The sequence below is a fragment of the Amborella trichopoda genome, chromosome 5 (assembly GCF_054954075.1).
Source record: "Amborella trichopoda isolate Santa Cruz 75 chromosome 5, AtrichopodaSantaCruz75HAP2 v2.0, whole genome shotgun sequence".
NCBI classification, from domain to species: Eukaryota; Viridiplantae; Streptophyta; class Magnoliopsida; order Amborellales; family Amborellaceae; genus Amborella; species Amborella trichopoda.
The window spans coordinates 512,755-534,080 of record NC_142340.1 but is presented as its reverse complement, the minus strand read 5'-3'; the positions used below and the strand labels follow the sequence as shown (position 1 = coordinate 534,080).

The window sequence follows — 21,326 nt, the reverse complement described above, 5'->3', positions numbered from 1 at the left end:
TGGATTTTTGAGATGCATCTGTAATTCTACATTTTAAGATTGCAACCTTATATAAACTTTTTCCTTATAATTAAAGCATAATATTGTTGTCGAATCACTCCCACCCCATCTTATTGAAATTGAACGTCTAGACTTCTCCATACAAAAGAAATTTTAAATATGTGGAGACAAAAAATAATAATCCCATCTTTATATTAATATTTTATTTAATTCCCATAATGTAAAATATAGCCAAAAGTTAGTGAACCAATTTTGTGACTTTTATGCACCAGTTTCATTTTCGGGGGGATGAAACAAACCCAAACTTTGGCCCACTTGGGAAATTTGCAAAAGTTTGCTAAAATTAGTGGAAAAGATGGAGAAAGGGTCAAAACAGGAGATATCGGTAATTCAAAAAATACCGGGTTGGCATGGAATCACCAGGTCTGATTTGAGAATCAGTCTCTTTATGTCGATTATATCAAAATATAGCAAATCATCTAGGTCTAGAAGAGAACCGGCGATTTGTTACAATAAAACGATATTTTGCTACAGTAAAAATGTCGTTTCATCTATCCGGATGGGTTTTTGGCATGTTCATTGTTTTTTCTGTAAAGTAAAATGATGATCCAGACCATTGATTCACCGATCCAAACTGGTTTTTACATTGCCTGATCCGGGTCCCCCATCCGTTTTTCAAATCACTGGGAGATATAATTAATATTGAAAATTTGTATTGGGATGTTATTCTTAAATACAGGCCAAAACTCTAGCCGCATTTGATGGAAGACGGCGTTCAAGATATGGTTCTTCTTTTTATCATAGAATATACTAAAAATTTTATGCATTACCAAAAGGAAAATTATTTCATGCGGGCTGGATCGCATTTCTACAATGTATAAAGCATCCATTTTAAAGAAGGATTCAAATAGGTGGTCCATCTAAAAACAATTGAAACCAACGGTTCAAATGTTTTTTTAATAGAATTATTATTTTTAATTTACATTTTGTTTTTTTCATATTCATGATATCCATGTTAAAGATTACATGTCCTTAAAAATTAAGTCCAAAAATCCATCTCAAAAATAGATTTTTAAGAGGTGACTCATTTCGTGTCCTTAAGGGCATGGGATAATAGACTATAAAACATTTATCTTTTGGTGTAAGAAAGTCATAGTCATCCTAACCATTAAATGTGAAATCATATGAGTCTCAGATCTGACGAGCCAATTATGACCATACAATACCAAAAGTAAGTAATCTCATTGCACAATATCCCATAAAAAAATTCATACCTTCTAAATATGCCAAAAAATGAACTTTCGAGAGTAGCAACGGATACTGACCGTTATAGAAGAAAGAAGTTTTAATATGAGAAAAATGAAAAACAAGTACAAAATCCAAATCCATACTTGTATACAAATTGTGGTTAGGGTTGATCTAACTGGCCGGCCTTATTTTGAAGGAAGACTAAAATATTGGGTAGGAAAGCTGGAACACACTTAAATGCAAAATGCAAGAGAAGATCAACCTGTCTACCAAATAGGGAAGAAAACAAAAAAATTAGGGAAAGAGAAAACATGCTATGTTGTGCTCCCATGGGAGCAACATGTGATGTGAAATTTTGGATCCAGGATCACTAGACGAGTGATTTGCCAAAAAAAAAAAAAAAAAAAAAAAAAAGAGAAAGAAATAAGAGGATTTTTTGAATTTCTACATACCTAAATATAATCATCCGAAAATTGGATGGTCCTTCAATTGTTGGGCATACATTTCTTGAGGCAATGGTTTTTTAGGTAATTCAGTGAGGAAGAAAGACCCCTATCTATTTTTTTCAAATAGTTTAGGAGTTGGTTTTTTAAAAGTAGTAATGCGTCAATATCAACGAGAATAGAAACCACAACATGACAACTAGGGTGTAGGGGTCCTACCATCACCACCACAATCCTTTTTTTCAACCCCTTCCAGAATGCATATTCACTTTTACCTTTTTGTTGCTGGTCGGCCATCTAGGTTCTATAGGTTACATCCCCAAAAATTCAAGATATTAAAAGTACGCATAGATCGGCTTTTGCCTAAAGGAGCAAGAATACATTTTGCACCCTCAGGAGCATACGCAACTGATATCCGAGGATAACGCTCTAAAGTGGTTGACACATGGCCATATGATATAATATGCAGTTTTATCCATGTTTGAAATGAAGGCCCTTTCTTCATTTTTGAAGGCCTATTCCAAAAAGACCTGGGGTTCCTACCTCCCATGTGCAGAGTTTTTTTTGGAGGGTCCCACCTCCCACTTGAGTATTTCCTTGTTGGTGGTCCCATCCTAATTTCTCACTATAGTTTCACAAGCTCGTTGTTCTTGCGGGAGCATATTGTATACTAACTCCTTAGACAAAATAACTATTTTGAAGGAATTTTTGTTATATGAAACTTCAAGATCCATCTAAGAATAAGTAGATAATTATTTTCAATTATTTTTTGTAAAAAATGAGTTAGATTTTTGAGTTCTTCAAGACTTAGATCCTGCCCCCTAAATTTATTTATTTTGAATAAATTTATGACTTCCAAATATTAGGGGTCGTATGTTGAATATTGAAATGTTGAACAAATATAATGTAAAGGGTCTCTTTATATACTTTTCATTTTAAAATTGTGTGAGGCTTACATAAAGTTGCCTTGTACAAGTAAGGTGTGCTTCTAGATTTTGTCTAGAGATGTAGTTTCAGTTTAAAAAGCTATATAATGGCTTGAAAATGTGTATTTGAACCTAGTTATAAAATCGAAAATTCTAAATACTGTACGGATCAAGTAGATCTATAAACACTTAGAAACCTTGAAAATAGATGGTTCAGATTAGTGTTCGTAAAATCGAACCGAAACGGTTAATCGGACATTGGGCCTGAAGCAATTTAATTGGTCTAACCGGTAAATCGGTTGATTCAACCGTTCTAACAGGGTAAGTCCCGGGAGGTCAAAAAAATATTGAAAAAAAAAATAAATTAAAAAAATCTATTAAAATATGAAAAGCATATAAAGAATTTTTAAAACAAAACACATTCAAATGAAGTTGAAAATTAATGAAAAAATAGATTTTAACGAATCGATTTTTGAATTAAAGTGAGTATTAATGATAAAAACAAATTTTAATCTTTACCATAACGAAAAGCACATTAAAAAGTAAATTACAAACCAAATTTGTTATTTTTTAGAATTTATATACTTTTTTAATTTTATTTTTTAAAATACTGCTCGATCACCAAAACTGCCCAAAACTAGAACCCGCCCGATCTAACCAGGTGGTTAGTGGTTAGATTGCCTAGTTTTTCTAACAATGGTTGAGATGCACTTTTTTTGGCTGAAAACTTTTTCTCTCTCTCTCGTCTTTTTATTCATACATCTCGATGATGAGATGAACAACTAGAAGGTTTTCCAACTTCATAACACCATTTTCTCTTGGATTTTTTTCCAACTTCATAACACCATTTTCTCTTGGATTTTTTCATGTGCACTTTACTTGTACAATATAAAAGTGCAACCTTAAATAAACTTTTTTAAAATTAGTGACTGGAATCTAACAGTTACGCCCCAAATTTGAGGGTCCTAAAGTTACTCCCAATACGGTTTTTGTCTTAGATAAATAACCGATTCTGTCCAATAGAAATTGTGCCATCCTCTTGTCTCTTTTAACATGGTAACATGTATGCTTGCCAGATGGAACGCATAATGGGGACTATGAATCTCCCTCCTCTAATGACTCAAGAGACCCAGTCCCCAAAGCCACTCTTCGTGGTCCACATCCGGTAATAATAATTATAAAAGGATGTTATTCTCCTACAGGAGCACATTGTCGATTTGCTCCCCCATGCAAAATTCATGCTCATAATATTTCTTGACCCAACTTTGGATCCCAAACTTTTGGATTAAAAAAATCTTCCCAAGTAGCTATGTTAGTCGATGGAGTTATTATGCAGTATGCGCCTGCAGAAGCATGCTATAGGCACTCATAATAATTTGCCAACTGTTTATGCGTTATTAAGATTTAAAGTTTCGGTCAATTCAAAATTAGTCTAACCACCGGTTGAACTTATTTGATAATATTAAAAAATATAAATAATAGTTTAACAAAATATGACATTTTAGATAAATTTTGTCTAGCTTTGTTTAGTCAAAATGATCGAAATGGACAAGTTAGATGGACCAAAACAGACTAGACATTGTTTTTTACCAAATTTTATTTTAGACCAAGATGGCCAAGCCTTGATTAGCAGTCCGACCGATCGGACCACTGGTCTCATCATGTCTTGATAACCATAATTTCCATATGCATATAATTATAATTGGGCAAAGAGATATCTAACCTCCGATCCTGATGAAACCACTTGGAAGTTACATGTTAGGTAATGTTTCACCAACACAATTGGTGACAACCCATGGATCCCCAAATAATGATATCTTACAATTATCAGTAACAGATAATTATAGCTGCTTCAGCCTTCAACCAAGATTAAATTGTAGTTTAAAATTATCTTGGAGCCTGCCCTGAATGTTGGTCTTATGGCTAGCATCCTTTGGCTCACCGAGATTTCTTTAAATGATCACATAGGTTTAAGTGACTTATGTGGATATATGCATTAGAGCTAGTAATGGGCTGGGTGGCCCGGCACAATCTGGGCTACAACGTGGCCCAAGGGCTCGGCCCGGTTGGGCTAGGGCTAGGTGCTGACATGATCAGCTCAGGCCGGCCTTTTTTTTTTCTTATATTTTTTTTATTCTTTTAGTCTACTAGGCCAAGTAGGGTCTAGCCTAGGTTTGGGCAGACCGTATAAGAACCCAGCTTGGCTTAGGCTAGGCTGGCCCACCCCATTGTTAGCCCTAATGGGTATGTGTTCAGGTTTTATTTTAGTAAAGTTCTCTCTCCTCTTCCCAGCCTCGATGGGGTTTGAGCTTGAAATTGGTGGGTCCAAGTGCAACCCACTATAGTCATTGAAAGCTTATTTCGATTATTGTGTCCATTATATAATTGTTATAAATCATTAGGTGATAAAATTGATTGTTACTAAGATTAGATGGGCTAATCGGACTAGTTTGACCATTGTCCCTTTGTCAATCTAATATAAATCAATTAGAGCAATGATTTCATGCAACTGTTGTATAGTAATATGATGCAATAACTTTAAAAAATCATCTTATAGTTATTTGTTTGATCTAAATTTTGAAATATACATTCTTTTTATTTTAATGAATAATTACAAAAAAGGAAATTTTGAAAACACAACTTAGAAAGTATTTTTTTAGCCCCATCATAGGCTGTTCATTTTGGTCAGATGCTTAGATCTAGGCCTTAGAAGGATTTTTTTATTTCCAATTTTTTTGGATGGATTTATTATCATTAGATGAACAATGTTAAAAAATAAAAAAAAGGGTTTTGAATTTATAAAAGCTAAGATCTTGAATTCACAAAATGAATGGTCTAGATTCATTTTTGGAAGGGACTCATTTTGACCATATCAAATATTCAAATTGAACTTTTTTTTTTTGAAGATTGATTATTGAGATGAAGAGAGTGTGTGTGAAAAATTTGAGGTCATAAAAATACCCCAAAGGTGGTTTTTAGAGCAAAACGGACATGCTAGATAATTTGTAACACTGTCTATAAAAATTTGAAGCTAAAAACATATAGATCTTACAGATACGTAACCTTTATTTTTATAGTAAAACGGACAGTCTAGATAATATGTTACAATATATATTATTTTTAGAGCTTGAAATCCTAATTCAGTTTTACAATCATATTGATAAAAACCAAGATAATCGATTGGAAGGTTTTCCCAAGTCCAAAACTACTGAAGAGAAGGATGCTCACATGAGAGACCTTGAAAAGGTATTCGAGCGACTACGCCTCCATCAACTTAAAATGAACCCGGTGAAGTGCGCTTTTGAAGTGCGTTCGGGAAAGTTCTTGGGGTTCATTATCAGACATCGAGGGCTTAAAGTTGAGCCAGTCAAGATCAAGGCGATCCAAGAAATGCCGTCACCAACTACACTGCGATGGCTACACTCTCTTCAAGGGCAGCTGGCATACATCCACAGGTTCATCTCAAAGCTCTCCAGTCACTGTAAACCCTTTAGTCACCTGCTAAAGAAAGATACCCCATTCATCTGGGATGAAGCATGTCAGGCAGCTCTTGATGACATCAAACAATATTTACTCAACCCTCCAGTGCTCTCTACACCAGTGTTGGGAAAACCTCTCATCCTATATGTGACCGCTCTGGATGAGTCACTCGGGGTATTGTTGGCACAAAACAATGACGAGGGAAAAGAAACAACATTATACTAACTCAGCCGCAGGATGCAATGGGCCAAGAAGAATTACCCCCCTATAGAGAAGATGTGCTTGGCCCTACTCTTCGTGGTACTAAAACTCCGACATTACTTACTTGGTCATGAAGTGAAACTTATATCAAAAGCAGATCCTATAAAGTTTCTCATAACATACCCATGTCTGTCAGGACGTCTTGCTAAGTGAGCATTATTATTGATGGAATTTGACATCACATATGTCCCACAGAGGGCCATCAAAGGCCAAGCCCTAGCTAATTTTCTCGCAGCACACCCCATGCCGACGGAATCTCTGTTATCATGCGACCTCCCTGATGAAGAAGAATTATGTGCAGAGCATACTCATGCCTGGGAAATGTACTTCGGCGGAGCCTTTCAATCTGATCGAGAAGGCATCAGAGTGGTATTCCTAACCCCGAAAGCAGGAGTATTGCCACTTTGTTTCACTCTCACTGAGGTCGGTCCTCATAACAAGGTAAAATATCAGGCCCTTATAATTGGGTTAGAGATAGCTTTCGATCTAGATTTGGAGAAGCTCAAGATCTATGGCAACTCTGAGTTGGTTATCCGACAGCTCAAAGGGATCTATGACGAAAGAAAAGACACACTCAATCCTTATCACGATACTGTAAAATCGTATATGGCCTAGTTTGAGGACATATCATTGAGTCACATCCCCAGGAGGCTAAACTCACAGGCTGACGCACTTGTGAAACTTGGAGCTACAATTCAATTATCCTCATCAGGACCCACGCTTGTCTGGGTGGTAGAATGGAGGCACATTGAATTAAGAACTGAGGTAAACGCGGATGATGAGAGAAATATCTTTCCCGAGTTCCCTCCTTATGCGTTCGGAGCACTCTTATCAGCTAAAGAAGTAATCAAGACTGAACAATATGGTACGGAGTCAAGGGGCTAAGGTTCAAAACCAGGAGCCGGAGTTCTTCAACCCAATATGCGTGGAAGTCGAGCAGGTAGAAGATTGGAGAAAGCCCATCGCTGGTTTCCTAAAACATGGCAGGCTCTGAAAGATCGTGATGAACGTAATAACGTGCGTCCAACCTCTACCAAGTATACCCTCCTTAAAGGAGAGGCTCTCTTCAGACAGTCATTTGACGGTATTCTTCTTAGATGTATGGACACGCAAGAAGCAAATAAGGTCTTGAAAAAAGTACACAGGAATCTATGGATTGCATCAATCAGGTCCCAAGCTCTATGAACGGATACGCAGGTTGGGATACTATTGGCCTTCCATGATTTCTGATTCCTTAAACTATGCCACAAAGTGGCAGGTGTGCCTAATACATTCAAGCCTTGTTCACCAACCTCCAGAACCCTTACACCCTACAGTGGCATCATGACCATTTTCACAATGTGGTATGGACATTGTAGGACCCATTGATCCTCCTTCGGCAATGAGTCATATCTTTATTCTAGTTGCAACATATATTTTTCTAAGTGGGCTGAAGCAGTCCCCCTTAAGCAAGTCCCTGCGACAACAGTGGCTAACTGCATACGACATCACATTATATACCAGTTTGGGGTGCCTGACCGGATTATCTCGGACAATGGCCCTCAATTTCGAAGTCATCATATTGATCGCTTGGTCAACCAGTTTGGTTTTGAGTGGAAGTACTCGACTATGTACCACCCTCGAGCGAAAGGTTTGGCTGAGGCGAAAACAAAGAAGAATTGGCACGAGAGGCTTCCCGAAGCATTATGGGCCTATTGCACTACTACACGAAATGCTACCGATTCCACTTCTTATTCTCTGGTCTTTAGGGATGAAGCAATTTTACCTCTTGAAATTCAAATCCCTTCATTGTGAGTCGTTATACATCAAGGACTAACCGAATATGAGAGAATCAAACTCCAGTATTAAGATTTAGATGCCCTCGAAGAAAAGAGATTAAAGGCTCAACATAACCTCGAACTCAACCACGGGAGAATGAAGAGGGTTTTAGTTTAATGAAAAATTAATCAATACCAATGATTGATCAGTCCCGATCAATGAGACTAGTCATCTCTTATTGATTGGACAAGATCAAAAAATCAGATTGCAACCATGTTGACAATAAAATCAGGTTAGGCCGTTTTGCTTGCCGTTTTAGCTAACAAAGTTACACCCACGTGAAGAAAGTACTCATCTTACCAACTAAGCAAACCTTGCAGAAAAGGTTTCTCCCTCTTCCTTTTTCGATACGTGTACTTATTCAATCTTCTTTTTTTATATATTGTTTTTATTGCTTATACCCGCCTCTCTCCAAAGTTTCATGGCAAGAGGATTTGTAGGAAATATTAAAAAAGAAATAGTATGCATGCATGTCAGCTAGCGAAACTTGTGAGATTGAATTTATGCCACGGGTCTATGTTGTTCCGTATGCCTGGGGGCCTATACACACACATTTGCCTATTCCTCCCATTTGGTATGAGGTTATTAGTTTTACGGCCATTTTTCAAGAATGATCCTGAAACACCGAGTAATGATACTAAGAAACCCTTCCACACCTATGTGAATAGGACTCCAACGGATCACTATTAAATATTGACACAGATCTCTAGAAAAATTATTACATGAGTGTGAGACTTGAATGAATGGGTTTATTGATAATTTTTCTAGAGATCCGTATTAAAAATTAATGATGATATTTTAGGATCCTACTCACATGAGTGTGGGAGGGTCTCATACTATCATTACTAAAACAATACTACATAAACAATTTAATAAAAAAGATTTTAAGCACATCTAATCATTTATCTAGTCTGCACCAAAACATATGGTTGGCATTAATAGGCATACTACCTTCAAAAAGTAGTTTTTTAGGTTTATTTGTTTGTTTGTTTTTTTTCTAATTTATAGAGACATGAATTGTGGTCAAGAAAATGTATATATACTATACGTGTGTGTGTTTTTATGTCCAAAAAAAGATACCAATGGGTTACAACTATAATGAATAGTAATTTAAATTAACTTCCCACTATCAGATCTAGATTAGATGGTTTAATATGTATGTTACTATTTGAATTTAATAATGTTTTTACGCATTGAATTGAGATGAAATTTTTAGCTTGTGTACTACATGATATAGCACACAAAAAAAAATATTGAACAAATATTTTTTAAAATTTAAAATGATAAAATTTAAAAAATATTGAACAAATATTTTTTATGTCCAGAAAAAGATACCAATGGGTTACAACTATAATGAATAGTAATTTAAATTAACTTCCCAGATTAGATGGTTTAATATGTATGTTACTATTTGAATTTAATAATGTTTTTACGCATTGAATCGAGATGAAATTTTTAGCTTGTGTACTACATGATATAGCACACAAAAAAAAATATTGAACAAATATGTTTTAAAATTTAAAATGATAAATATACCCTTAAAAAATATGAGGGTAATTTGGCCATTTTAAATATATATATATGGTGGGCGATCATGTCAAGTATATATGCCTAAAATTTTTAGCTTAAACCAATTTATAGAAAAAATATTAAAATTTAATTGTAACATACATTTTCAATTATCCGATCAAGATCTGACAATCCTTAGTCAACCTAAATTACTATTCATTATAAATACAACCTATTTGTAGCTTTATCCTATATGTGTATCTATGTATGCATGTGTCGTCTATATAAGTTAACAATTTTTTCAAAATAAGGTTGTAATGTTCTATGCTGTCAAATTTAATTGGATGATATAGATTTGACATATTTCTTAAGACTATTGAAAAGTGACACATCATTTAAGATAGTCTCAAATCTACACAGTCCCAATAAATAGACGGTGTAGATTAAATCAACAGAGTTAATCAACCTTATTTCTACAAGTAAAGCTGTAATATTATATAAATTTTCCTCACACATCCACATATATATATAGAGAGAGAGAGAGAGTTCTCATATGTTTTAAACCAGTTGACCAACTTTTTGTAATTTATCCTATGTTCGTTTAGAATCATCAGAAGTCAATCACTGCCAAAACAAAGGAAAAAAATCAGAGGGGAATAAATTACATTAGATTTATGAGCTATACAAAGTCGAAGCATAAACACAGTAGCTTTTGCTGCTGAAATGCACAGGGCCAACAAATGCAGGTTGTTAAAGTTCAGATTAGTGGAAAGCCAGGCTACTCTGTTCAACTTTCAGCAAACAAAATGCTGAGAGATAGAGAGATACCTATTCTCTCTCTTGTATTCTATGGTTTTCCTTTGTTGCATCATGGCGACAATTCTGCCATGTCCTTTTAGTTGATAAACAGAGAAGCTTACTGTGGTAGCCTTAGGTGCCAGGAATGATACCAGTGGAACTGGAGAGGATTATGAAAGCACAAACCACAGAGAGAGAGAAGACAGAGACCCACGTGTTCTCGGTGTACATTTCCATCGCATCAGTGAACGAGAATGGAGCTCGACTCTCTGCCCAATTTCTTATACGATCTGCCTCTGCTGCATATAATGCTCTCCCCTAAAAAACCAACTCGAGAAAATCAATAATATCTCACACTCACAAGCACAAAGACAAACAGAGACACATTCATGTTAATGGGCAATTTAGTAACTTGTCTATATTCAAAGGGTTGATGAGTAAATTTTTCATGGGAAATATATACTATAACTCATTGGACTATGGAAAAGATATAGTTAATCTGGTCATCAAGGTCCAGAAATCCAATTAAATGATGGACAGTGGGGAGTGATGGAGAAAGATTGGTATGCATATGTTACCCAGACATCACGTGTCCACACCTTGACAATGACAGCACTTCTAGACACATGAACATGCACTCAAGTGAAATGATGAACGGTAATAACTACAGAATGGTACCATAATGTAGGGCTGGCAACACGCCAGGCCAGTCCTGGCCTTGTTTCCTCGAGGGCTGGCCCAGGCTTGGCAGGCGCGGACTAGGCGAAGAGGCCCTAGCTCTATCAGGGTCGGGCTGGGCCAAATCAAATTACCGAAAAACAAAAGATCAAAAGATAAAGAAATAAGGGTCGGCCCTGTCTTGGCCTTGGCCCTGGCCCTGGCCCTGGTCCATGCCTAGCCCAGCCATTGGGCCACATTTTGTGGCCCAGGCCCTAGCTGTTTAGGGACGGGCTGACTGGGCTGGGCCAGGCCACCCGGACCATTGCCACCGCAACCCTCATGTTACATAGACCCCTCATTTTTGAGGCCACATCTCTTGTTAATACTTCCACCCCTACCTCATGTTGCATAGACCCCTCATTTTTGAGGCCTCATCACTTGTCAACACTTCCACACCAGGGACACTAAAATTGTATATAAGAAGCACCCAAGGATGGCCAAGACATCTTGTGCCAGGTTCATGTAGTCAGCCATTGTACCTACCACATTTCAGTCTTATAAATATCAACTTTTCATCTTTACATAAATCTATTCACAATATTGACGTCTATTGTACTATATTGTACTAGATACTTCCGACATGTACTAGACATGATACTCCCTGTTAGTTTCTAGGCAACATAGGTACCACCACAGGGGTGGTTGTGTATTTGTGTTGAAGTGTCCCATCACTGATATCTCCATGACCATGCAATGGAATATTCATTATATATTTGGACAATGATGCCCAATGGGAGATGTTTTTTCCATACTCCATTGGATTCTTCTGCTACTTTAATTCTGTATAAGCTATATTGGCCCATTTTCATAAGCTATTGAATGAAACATCTTTTTTTTCCATTGGTGATGAATAGAACCATTTACCGTCTGAAATTTGTTCACAAACAGGTTTACACGTCAAATTTGGATTTTTCATAGTTTTAGAGGTTTGCAGGATAGACCATATGGCCAACTAATGAACCAAATTAATTGTTTCAAATGAGTGATTCACAGTATGCTTTAGATTCAAATGGCATCTCGTATTTACCTCATCATCAAACCAACGGCCACGACGCAACCATGCAGTGACTAAAGCAAGAAGAATACGGGGTGGGGTCAAGTAGTTGATTGCCTTCCCTGTTCCTTTAACGATCCTCATCCTAGGAACCAATGTTCTTGCCACTGTCTCCGGAAGCTCACATATAATGTTAAACATTTGCTTATTTTGAAGAGTGGAGCCACTGCAAAAGAACCATAAGCACATACTTATACATACATATTATTAAAAAAGAGAAAAACAAGGTCTGCCATAGAGTACCAATACTTAGGTTGCTACAACACATTGTATATGTGTGTGGTGTTGAAGGTTTGGGGTATGATTTCATGTCACCGTGTCATTGCAATACAATGAAACCACACTTCTAGAAAACCATATCTGGGACATTTATATGACCCAAAATTTTGCATACACATTCTCTTCATCCCAATGATCAATCCCAATAATTCTAGACTATCCATCTGCTGAATTTCAAGATCTAGGCCTTTACGAATTCAAAATTATTTTTATTTTTTTAAAATTATTAATATAATGATAATAAAGCTAACTAAAAATTTGGAAACAAAAAAAAATCCTTCTAAGACCTAGATCTAAACATTTCACTAAAATGGATGGCCTATGTTAATTGGGCAAGGAAAACACTTTCGAAAGTGTGTTTTCAAATTTTGCCTTTTTGTGATAGTTCATTACAATAAAAAGAGTGTATATCTAAAAACTGGGATCAAACAAATAAGCCCTAACATGGTTTTTGAAGCTTGCTTCATTATATTACTATAGAATTGTTGCATGGAATCACTCCCCTACCTATATATAAATATAAGCTCGACATCTTAATAATGTAGAATTAAGGTGCACCTCTAAAATCCTTCAAAAAAGGTTGTTTTGACCTTGGAAAAATATCTAATTGATCATCTTGACATTGATATATATATATATATAAGGAGAAAAAAAAAGAGATTTCAAGTCCTAAAAATATTATATCTTACAACACATTATCTGGACCGTCCATGTTCAAGATTTTCATGCATTTATAGATGTATTTGATTTGAACCATTTTTGGAGTTCAAAATTTTATAATTAGAGATAAATAGAGATTCCCACACATCCTAAGAATTTTTGGCCCTAAAATTGCACCTCATTACAAAGTTTGGAGGTGGCCCTTTGATTGTTTAAGATTGCAGTCTAAAATTACCTTAGTTATCCATTTCTTTATTCTAAGGAGGCTTAAAATGAGTAAGGGCACTTTTGTCATTTAAAAAGATATTGTTGATATTTTCACTAAAAGATAAGGGTAGTTATAGAATGAAACTCTATAATTGTTATAAATGCCCTTGTTTTTTAGTAAATATTTCAAAAATGTGTTTCTCAAGACGACAAACATGTTCTTTGCCTTTGAGTAAAAATATCATCAATACCATTCCCAATGACAAAAATGTCATTACTTATTGTATAATCATGGAATAAAGAAAGGGTACTTTAAGTAATTTTTATTATTCACACTCCTTTCTAAATGTAACCTATATGATTTGATGGGATGTGATATATATATATATATATATATATATATATATATAGAGAGAGAGAGAGAGAGAGAGAGAGAGAGATCACATACAAGAGCATAACTTTGAAATTTTGCACACACACATGTTTTTAATTTTATCTATTCCAGAATTATCAACTGGTTTACAATATCAAGAGCTAGAAAGCAAGGAGAAATTCAGCTTATGAGGTTCCTAGTCGATTACCTCAAAAGCAAATCTGTTAGAACCATGCCGGGAGATGCTGTGTGTACTCCAACTTTTGACCGCTTGCTCTCCTTGAGAAGAGATGCCTGGAGTTGCCTAAGTCCGCACTTTGTCGAACCATACCTGAAGACCAAAAGGTCAGAAAAACACTGCAAGAACAATCTTGAAACATGGAAATATGAAGAAAAAACACAAGCTTGAATAAGAATGAGATTTATTATAGAACATCAAGAAAGAACGAAAGGGAAAAAGATATACTATAATAAGAATGTAAAACTACTCACACAGCAGTCAAAGGGGTGCTTGATCCCCCTGAACCAGCGCCATCCATGTTAAATATGTGCCCCCCCTTACCCTGGGATTGCATTACATGCATGGCTTCACGCGTGCAGATCAAAGAACCAATCAGATTTGTCGAGACGATCTGTTTGATGTGATCACTAATTAATCTTTAGGTAATAGATAAAAATAACTTCGAACGATAAATTCCTCTGTGTGTGTGTGTGTGTGTGTGAGAGAGAGAGAGAGAGAGAGAGAGAGAGAGAGAGAAATTTCTTCTACTTAAATGAATTAGTTTCTACCTAAAAGACACTAGTAAAATAGATATGTTTTTAAATGTCCATTGAATAATACAGCTTCCTCTGCCTATTTTTACAGTAAGCATGATGCTGGCCAAACAAATGTACAAGCATGAACTGAGGAATTATGGAAGTGAGAGTATGCCTCCCTTTATTGCATGGATCAGTGACACTCACAAAAGATGGACCATTCCCCTATCTTTTGTTGAAGGAAACCAAGCTCGAAAGGTAACAATATAACTTTGATCTCCTTTTTTCAGTAGTTATCTTGTTTAGCCAAAAAAAAAAGGAGAAAAAGAAAAAGGAAAGATCACATCCATATCAAGTGCTTTCTGTCCATTAAGTAAAAGAGAAAAAAAACAAGGTTATATATCTTAAGCAGCGTAACCTGTTTATTATACAGCATGATAGGACGTTTCTTGAAATTTTAAAAAGACCCTGTGCTTCATTGTAGAGGACTTTTTCTGATTCCAAAACTCCTCATTCCACTCATCTAGTAAGCTTCTTGTGCATGAATATATATTATTTATATAACATAACCAATACATCAAATGCAGCAACTTAAACCAATAGTTGGCATGAAAACGAACAGACCTGATTAATATCCTCGTCTGTAAACTGCAATAATGGTCTAAAACCTTTATTTGTACCAGCATTGTTAATCTGCCACATTAGATACCATGAGGGAATGTGTCAAATGGAAAAGGTCGGGAACTAGATATAGGAAAACTATGATTAACAATCAGAACTGCAAGGATAAAAGTTGCCGATCCAGATAGAGAATCTCCAACCTGGATAGGAATCAGCGGGATACCGACCATGTTCCTTATGGGAACTGGGAATCAGTCAGATTTAGAGGGACTCACCTGATGAAGTGAACGAACTGGGCAAGTATGTCAGGGAATTGGGCAATCTGGATCGGCAGAATCATCCAGTTCCCACATAATTTAATTTTTAAATATTTTAAATTGTTTTAAATATAAACATAATATTTTAAATCTTCTCCCTATCAGCCAGGAAAATCATCAATCTGGATTGGCAATTGTTGCCCAGTAACCGGCTGGTTCACTAGGTTGATCCAGGTTTTTTAACACTGATTAATACAAAAAGCAATCAGAAATACTTACCCAAATATCTATAGAACCAAACTCATTAACAGCAAAATCAGCCAACTTCTTTACATCATCAGCTTTACAAACATCACATACTGTTCCTACCACTTTTGCTCTATTTAAGTTACTCTTAGATGAGACACTTTCTGCAGAACACAATCCTTCCTGTAAGTTTTGCTGGAGCTCTTCCACAGTTGAAGCTACCGAGTCAGGGCTGACCCATACACAAGTACATGTCAAATCAGAAGAGTGGAGAGCAAAACTCCCAAATTTTTAAATTCATCATGCGAAGCATACAAGTCCGCAGTTAAAGTCAGTATGAAGAAGAAAAACAAAGGGTTAGGATAAGGACAGAAGGAAATATTATAAGCTGTGATTCTGACCTACGAGAGGCGACAACAACATGGTCCCCAGAGAGAAGAAATTCCCGAGCAAGTGCTTTTCCAAGTCCCCTTGTGCTGTCACAAAAATGTGCAATAAATAACAAATCAAACTTTCATACGTTAAAAAGTTAGTGCAGGAGTTGTCTCTACTAGCTACTGTTACCTAAGCAACTAGAATTAGTTATAGAAGTATGTGATGATGGTTTACATTGTATGGCAAAAACCTATGCATATAGAGAGCCAATTCAACTAGAACTAGTTATAGAAGTATGTGCTGATGTGTGTGATGATGGTTTACATTGTATAGCAAAAACCTATGCATATAGAGAGCCAATTCAACTAGAACTAGTTATAGAAGTATGTGCTGATGTGTGTGATGATGGTTTACATTGTATGGCAAAAACTTATGCATGTATAGAGCCAATTTGAGTTGTAATAAAATAAGTCATCATACCTCATAGAATCAACAAGAGATAAATTTGTTTCAAGATAGAAAATGCCAAATACAGAAAGGGATATTAATAACTATTAGAAATCACAGACGACATATTATCCTCAAATTAAAGAATCATATCCCTTTTTTTTGGGTGTGGGTTTGGGGGGGCCAGGGGGGGTGTGGTGGTAGGGGGGAGGTTGATAAAATAGCATCCTATTAAATGACCTCATTACTGATTATACACATGAAGCAACAAATGTATTAGTATCATGCAGGAATGCAGCAAAGAACACCATATTAAGTCCACAGTACTAAATATAAATTCTTGAATCCAAGTATTATAACATAAATTCATATGGCATCGTTCAAACATCACACGTCCTGTACCTTCCAGTGATGACAACATTCCTTGGACCAGCCTTGCAGTACTCCTCCAAAACCATATTTGCTCCTATCATTGTCCCGATGAAGACTCCTCCAAGCCAGCTATACCAAATCAAGGCATCCATCTGACTGTTGCCACCTTTTGCATAATGCATAGGAAAAAGGCATAAAATGTCAAGAACTTGGAAAACAATGGAGCACAGCATTATTGATACAAAGAAAATAGAGACTTACAAACCTGAAAACTGAAATCCAATTGAAAGTATCACACCCGTACACATCATGGTGAGGAGATATCTACCAAGATGGATGCTAAACTGCACAACAGAAGATAAAGAAAGATATTAGCAAGTCTAATACAGATCATCATCATTAGACACAAGTCCACACTGTTGAGGATGATCATATACTGAAATGGATTAGCATGTGCTTCTGCATGGGCTTTGGTTGGCAGATGAAAAGTCTATAAAACTAAAACGAACTCATGTTATCTAGCAAGTGATTAGACATGAAAGGAGGAATTGGTAAGTATAATGGTTATCCAAAATTATTACCCACAGTTTTGGTGTGAACAATCAATTAATGTTTAGTTGGGTGATTGGCAGTTCTGACTTTACAGGAGGAGGACATTTTTCCATTTTCATTGGTTAGGTGAGGGCAATTCAACAATAGACCTAAGCTAGCAATCATGAAAAACATAGAAAGGTATCAAACACAACCTACCAAAAAAAAACCCTTTTTGACTTCAAGCAGTGCCTTTCTAAGCTCTCCTCTTCCCATTGATCTCTTACCTGAATAAAGTGCACCTATAATAAGTGAGTTCCTTTCTTAGTTATGTAGCAAGCTTGAAATATTAGACTTTGTAATTAATAAGTAAAGGATTCAAACTATCACAATATCAACCCCACAAAATGAACATATGCTCTGAAATATTACAATGATAAAAACAATAATAATAACTTATCATGAAATACCAATGAATTTCAGATAAATGTGCATAAACAATGAATTCCAAGTAAATTTTCAGGTAAAATTGGAACTCACAAATGTTGCTCCACTAACACATCTCGCAACTTATAACCCAGAAACAATAGTTCTAACTAAGTTTACAAGCACAATGAGAATATATTGTCTTGTTATAAGCCAATCCAAACCATGTAAAATCTCTACCTTCATAGCCAGAATTGATATCTTTAGGGGGCCCTGAGACTTCCATGATACTGATATGCTCCTTGGTGGTGTCCCCTCCATTATCGGTCTTAAGAGATCCACAAACTTTCAGAGAAAACTGATATCTGCATTTTCATATCATTATCCCAAACAAATGACTCAATAAAAAATTCGACAAAGTTCTCCCAGGAAGCATTTGACCTTTTGTTTTCTTTTTAACTCTAGCTATTACAACAACAAGAATAACCAGCTAACCATACTTATGTAGAGGAAATCAACACAGCCAGTCGTTGTTTTCAATAGAAAAATTCCAAAGCTCATAACTTTTCTAAAAGAAAAGAAAAAGCCAACTCATCCTTTCAAATTCCCTCGACTATCAAACACAAATGCCGACTGAAGTTCAACTGCTTTCACCCAAGAACTCCCTCAGAAAAATCAAAGACTATATTGAACAATGCAAATGAGTCCTCCAAGTCCACCATTCAAAGCCCTAAAAGAATCACAATCAAATAATTCACAGAAAAATGCAACTGACTTCTCCAAAAACCACCATTCCAAGCCCTAAAACAATCACAACCAAAGAATTCATCGAAAAATGTGACTGCATTCTCCAAATCCACAATTGCAAGTCCCAAAAGAATCACAATCAAATATTTTATCAAAAAACGTACTACATTATCCAAACTCCAGGATTCCAAGCTCTAAAAGAATCACCGGCAAATAGTCCATTGAAAAACGCAAATTAAATCTCCAAATTCCACTATTCCAATACAATCAAATAACTCAACGTAAAATACGACAAGAATCTCCAAAATTCCAAATTATGCGGTTCCAACCCCTAAACGAATCACAATGAAAGAGTTCACCAAAAAACATGACTGTATTCACCAACTTCTACCACTACAAGCCCTGTAAGAACAACGTTACCTGAAACTCGATCGCTTGAGCACAGAAATTCCCCCAGAAAACAAAGAATTGCTCCTCAAAAACACCTGATTCTTTCCTCTTTGAAAGCATAACAATTCAGTTCTACTCTGATCTTTAAAGCTGAGACAGTTTAAGCTCCGAGGAGAAAGAAGGTGGAGCTCAGCATACGCAGGCATGGCCACCAAGCTTAAGATGAAACTAAAAACGCAATTTAAACTGCTACGAAGAATAACAGTAACTTACTTTAGTCCTCCAACAATAGAGGAGTGACAATAATATATAGGTAAGATTCAGGCCAAAAAAATATCTTTTGGAGAGAGAGAGAGAAGGGATTTAGAGAGAGAGTGAGTAATTTTAGTATTTTAAATAAATAATTTACATTATAGTACTTTAACAGAGGGACTGAGATATTTCAAGAATGGAATATTACCAGAAAATTTTATTTTTATTTTAAAAGTTAAAAAACAGCTTTTATATATGGAAAATTGTCTCATGCAGGATGGACCGCATAACTACAAATGTGTAAACCTTCCATCTAAAAAATGGATGCAAGTTGGTGTTTTATCCAAAAACAATGGAAACTAACTATTCAAATGTTTTATTACTAGAATTATTATTGTTAGTTTTTAAAATTTACTTATTTTTTCATATGCATGATTTCTATATTAGATATTACATGTCTTTAAAATTAAGTTCAAAATCCATCTCAAAAATACATTTATTAATACACATTTCTACACATGCGGGCTTGGCCACATAGAAACCGGGTCCTTCATATATTTTATATTTTATGCTTTAAGACTTGTGATATATTTTTAATTTTATTTTTTTTATATTTAATCGAGCTCAAATTAGGGTATTCATAAATCTTGTCGTAATGTACTTGTAAAAGTATTAAAAAATATAATAAAGTTAAATAAAGAGGAATAAAATACATCTTACATATTTTAACCTTTTAGATATATTTTTGGTATTGTATTCATTTTTAAATATTTGTATATTTTTTAAAAATGTGAGACTGTGATAAATATCAACTCTCCAAAATTGAGCAAAATGTGATGCACATAGAGAAAATAAAATAAATAAAATACAATACAAACTCTCAAAAACCATAACTTAATATGAAACAGAAAAAAGTTAAAATAAGACATACATACGAAAAAAGAGAGTAAAGTTACAATTCAAATCTGCAGTTCTCACATCAAAAAACCCTCAAATCATTCATCTTGACTTTAAACATTATGGATGCGAGAGAAAATAAAGATTTCAAACTCTAAAAATAATGTGTATTGTACCACATTATCCAGATTATCCATTTTAAAATATTTAAGATATGTACTATTTTTAGAGCCAGCAACTCATGACCGATATTTTCATTCGAAGTTTTGAGTTGACATTTTTTTTTTTTTTATGAAGCGTAGCACTTATAAAAGCAACAACCTATATAAATTAACTAGACTATTTTTATATCTTAATAATTAAATTATTTTTTATATTGAAGTATATTGGATTATTTTAAAATTTAAATAATTAAATAATTTTTTATATTGAAGAATATTGGACTATTTTAATAATTAAATTATTTTTCGATTATATGATTAAATTTAAGAGGAGAAAATATCTTTAAGAAAAAAAAAGGTTGGAGAGAGGAGAGAGGGAGAGTGTGGTGGCCACACGTTAAGGAACCTCATCTCCACACGCCAAGCTAACCCACCCTGTATCGTCACCAACTCATCTTCTCTTGCCGCCATTTGCAAATATGATTGAGATATATATTTTGGTAGCTTTGAATAATGCCGAAAAACCTTGGACCTACTTTGTGCTCTTTGATTTCAAATTTCGTCGAATTTATTTTGGAAAATGGTTTGATAGGGCTACAGCCCTATCAAAATAAGTAAAGGTTCGCCTTATAACTCATCGAATATTGTAATTCATGCATTAACAATTTTTTACATCGATTATCTTGGCTAAAACATTAATGTTGTGAAAAATAAAAATAAAAAATTTTCAAGCTCTAAAAATAATGTATATTGTAACAAATTATCTGGAATGTCTATTTTGCCTTAAAAATAAATGTTCATAAATCCGCAAGATATGTCTTAGTTTTTAGTTTTGAATTTCATTGTCGGTATTGAAAATTGATTTTAGAGCTATCATGGAGATTTTTGTTGCCAAAAGTGCTTTTCGAATGAGGATTTGAGGTGAGGCTGTATTTTTTTTTTTAGAAAGCCTAGGCCTTATAGAAACCTTGTCCATTTATTTTTTTCAAATTGCAATCAAGCAATTTAGTCAAGGAAAAGTTCATATTAAGTTTCAATCCAATGCTATAAAAATAGAAAATGTATATAATGA

The 21,326-nt window shown here is 35.0% G+C and overlaps 1 protein-coding gene across 9 annotated transcripts; it reads right to left on the bottom strand.

Annotated features, from left to right (window-relative positions):
* Positions 1-10,323: 10,323 nt before the first annotated feature.
* NYC1 (NAD(P)-binding Rossmann-fold superfamily protein) lies at positions 10,324-19,231 on the bottom strand. Of its 9 annotated transcripts, none has more exons than XR_002279644.2 (13): positions 18,975-19,231; positions 18,048-18,172; positions 17,601-17,683; positions 17,116-17,194; positions 16,881-17,016; positions 16,058-16,132; positions 15,690-15,888; positions 15,157-15,225; positions 14,269-14,408; positions 13,985-14,107; positions 12,231-12,423; positions 11,542-11,682; positions 10,324-10,801 (listed from the first exon to the last, which is right to left on the bottom strand). XR_002279644.2 is itself a non-coding variant. In XM_088866565.1 (12 exons), exons 2-12 carry the CDS (start codon positions 18,091-18,093, stop codon positions 10,616-10,618), a joined length of 1,314 nt encoding a protein of 437 aa, XP_088722691.1. In that variant the 5' UTR covers positions 18,094-18,537; positions 18,975-19,231; the 3' UTR covers positions 10,324-10,615. The 9 variants fall into 9 exon arrangements, 6 of the variants coding, with proteins under 6 accessions (XP_088722691.1, XP_088722694.1, XP_020518265.1 ...); XR_016055478.1 differs by having other exon boundaries at positions 17,601-17,668; XR_016055479.1 differs by having other exon boundaries at positions 16,881-17,006; positions 17,601-17,668.
* Between the last annotated feature and the right edge of the window lie 2,095 nt (positions 19,232-21,326).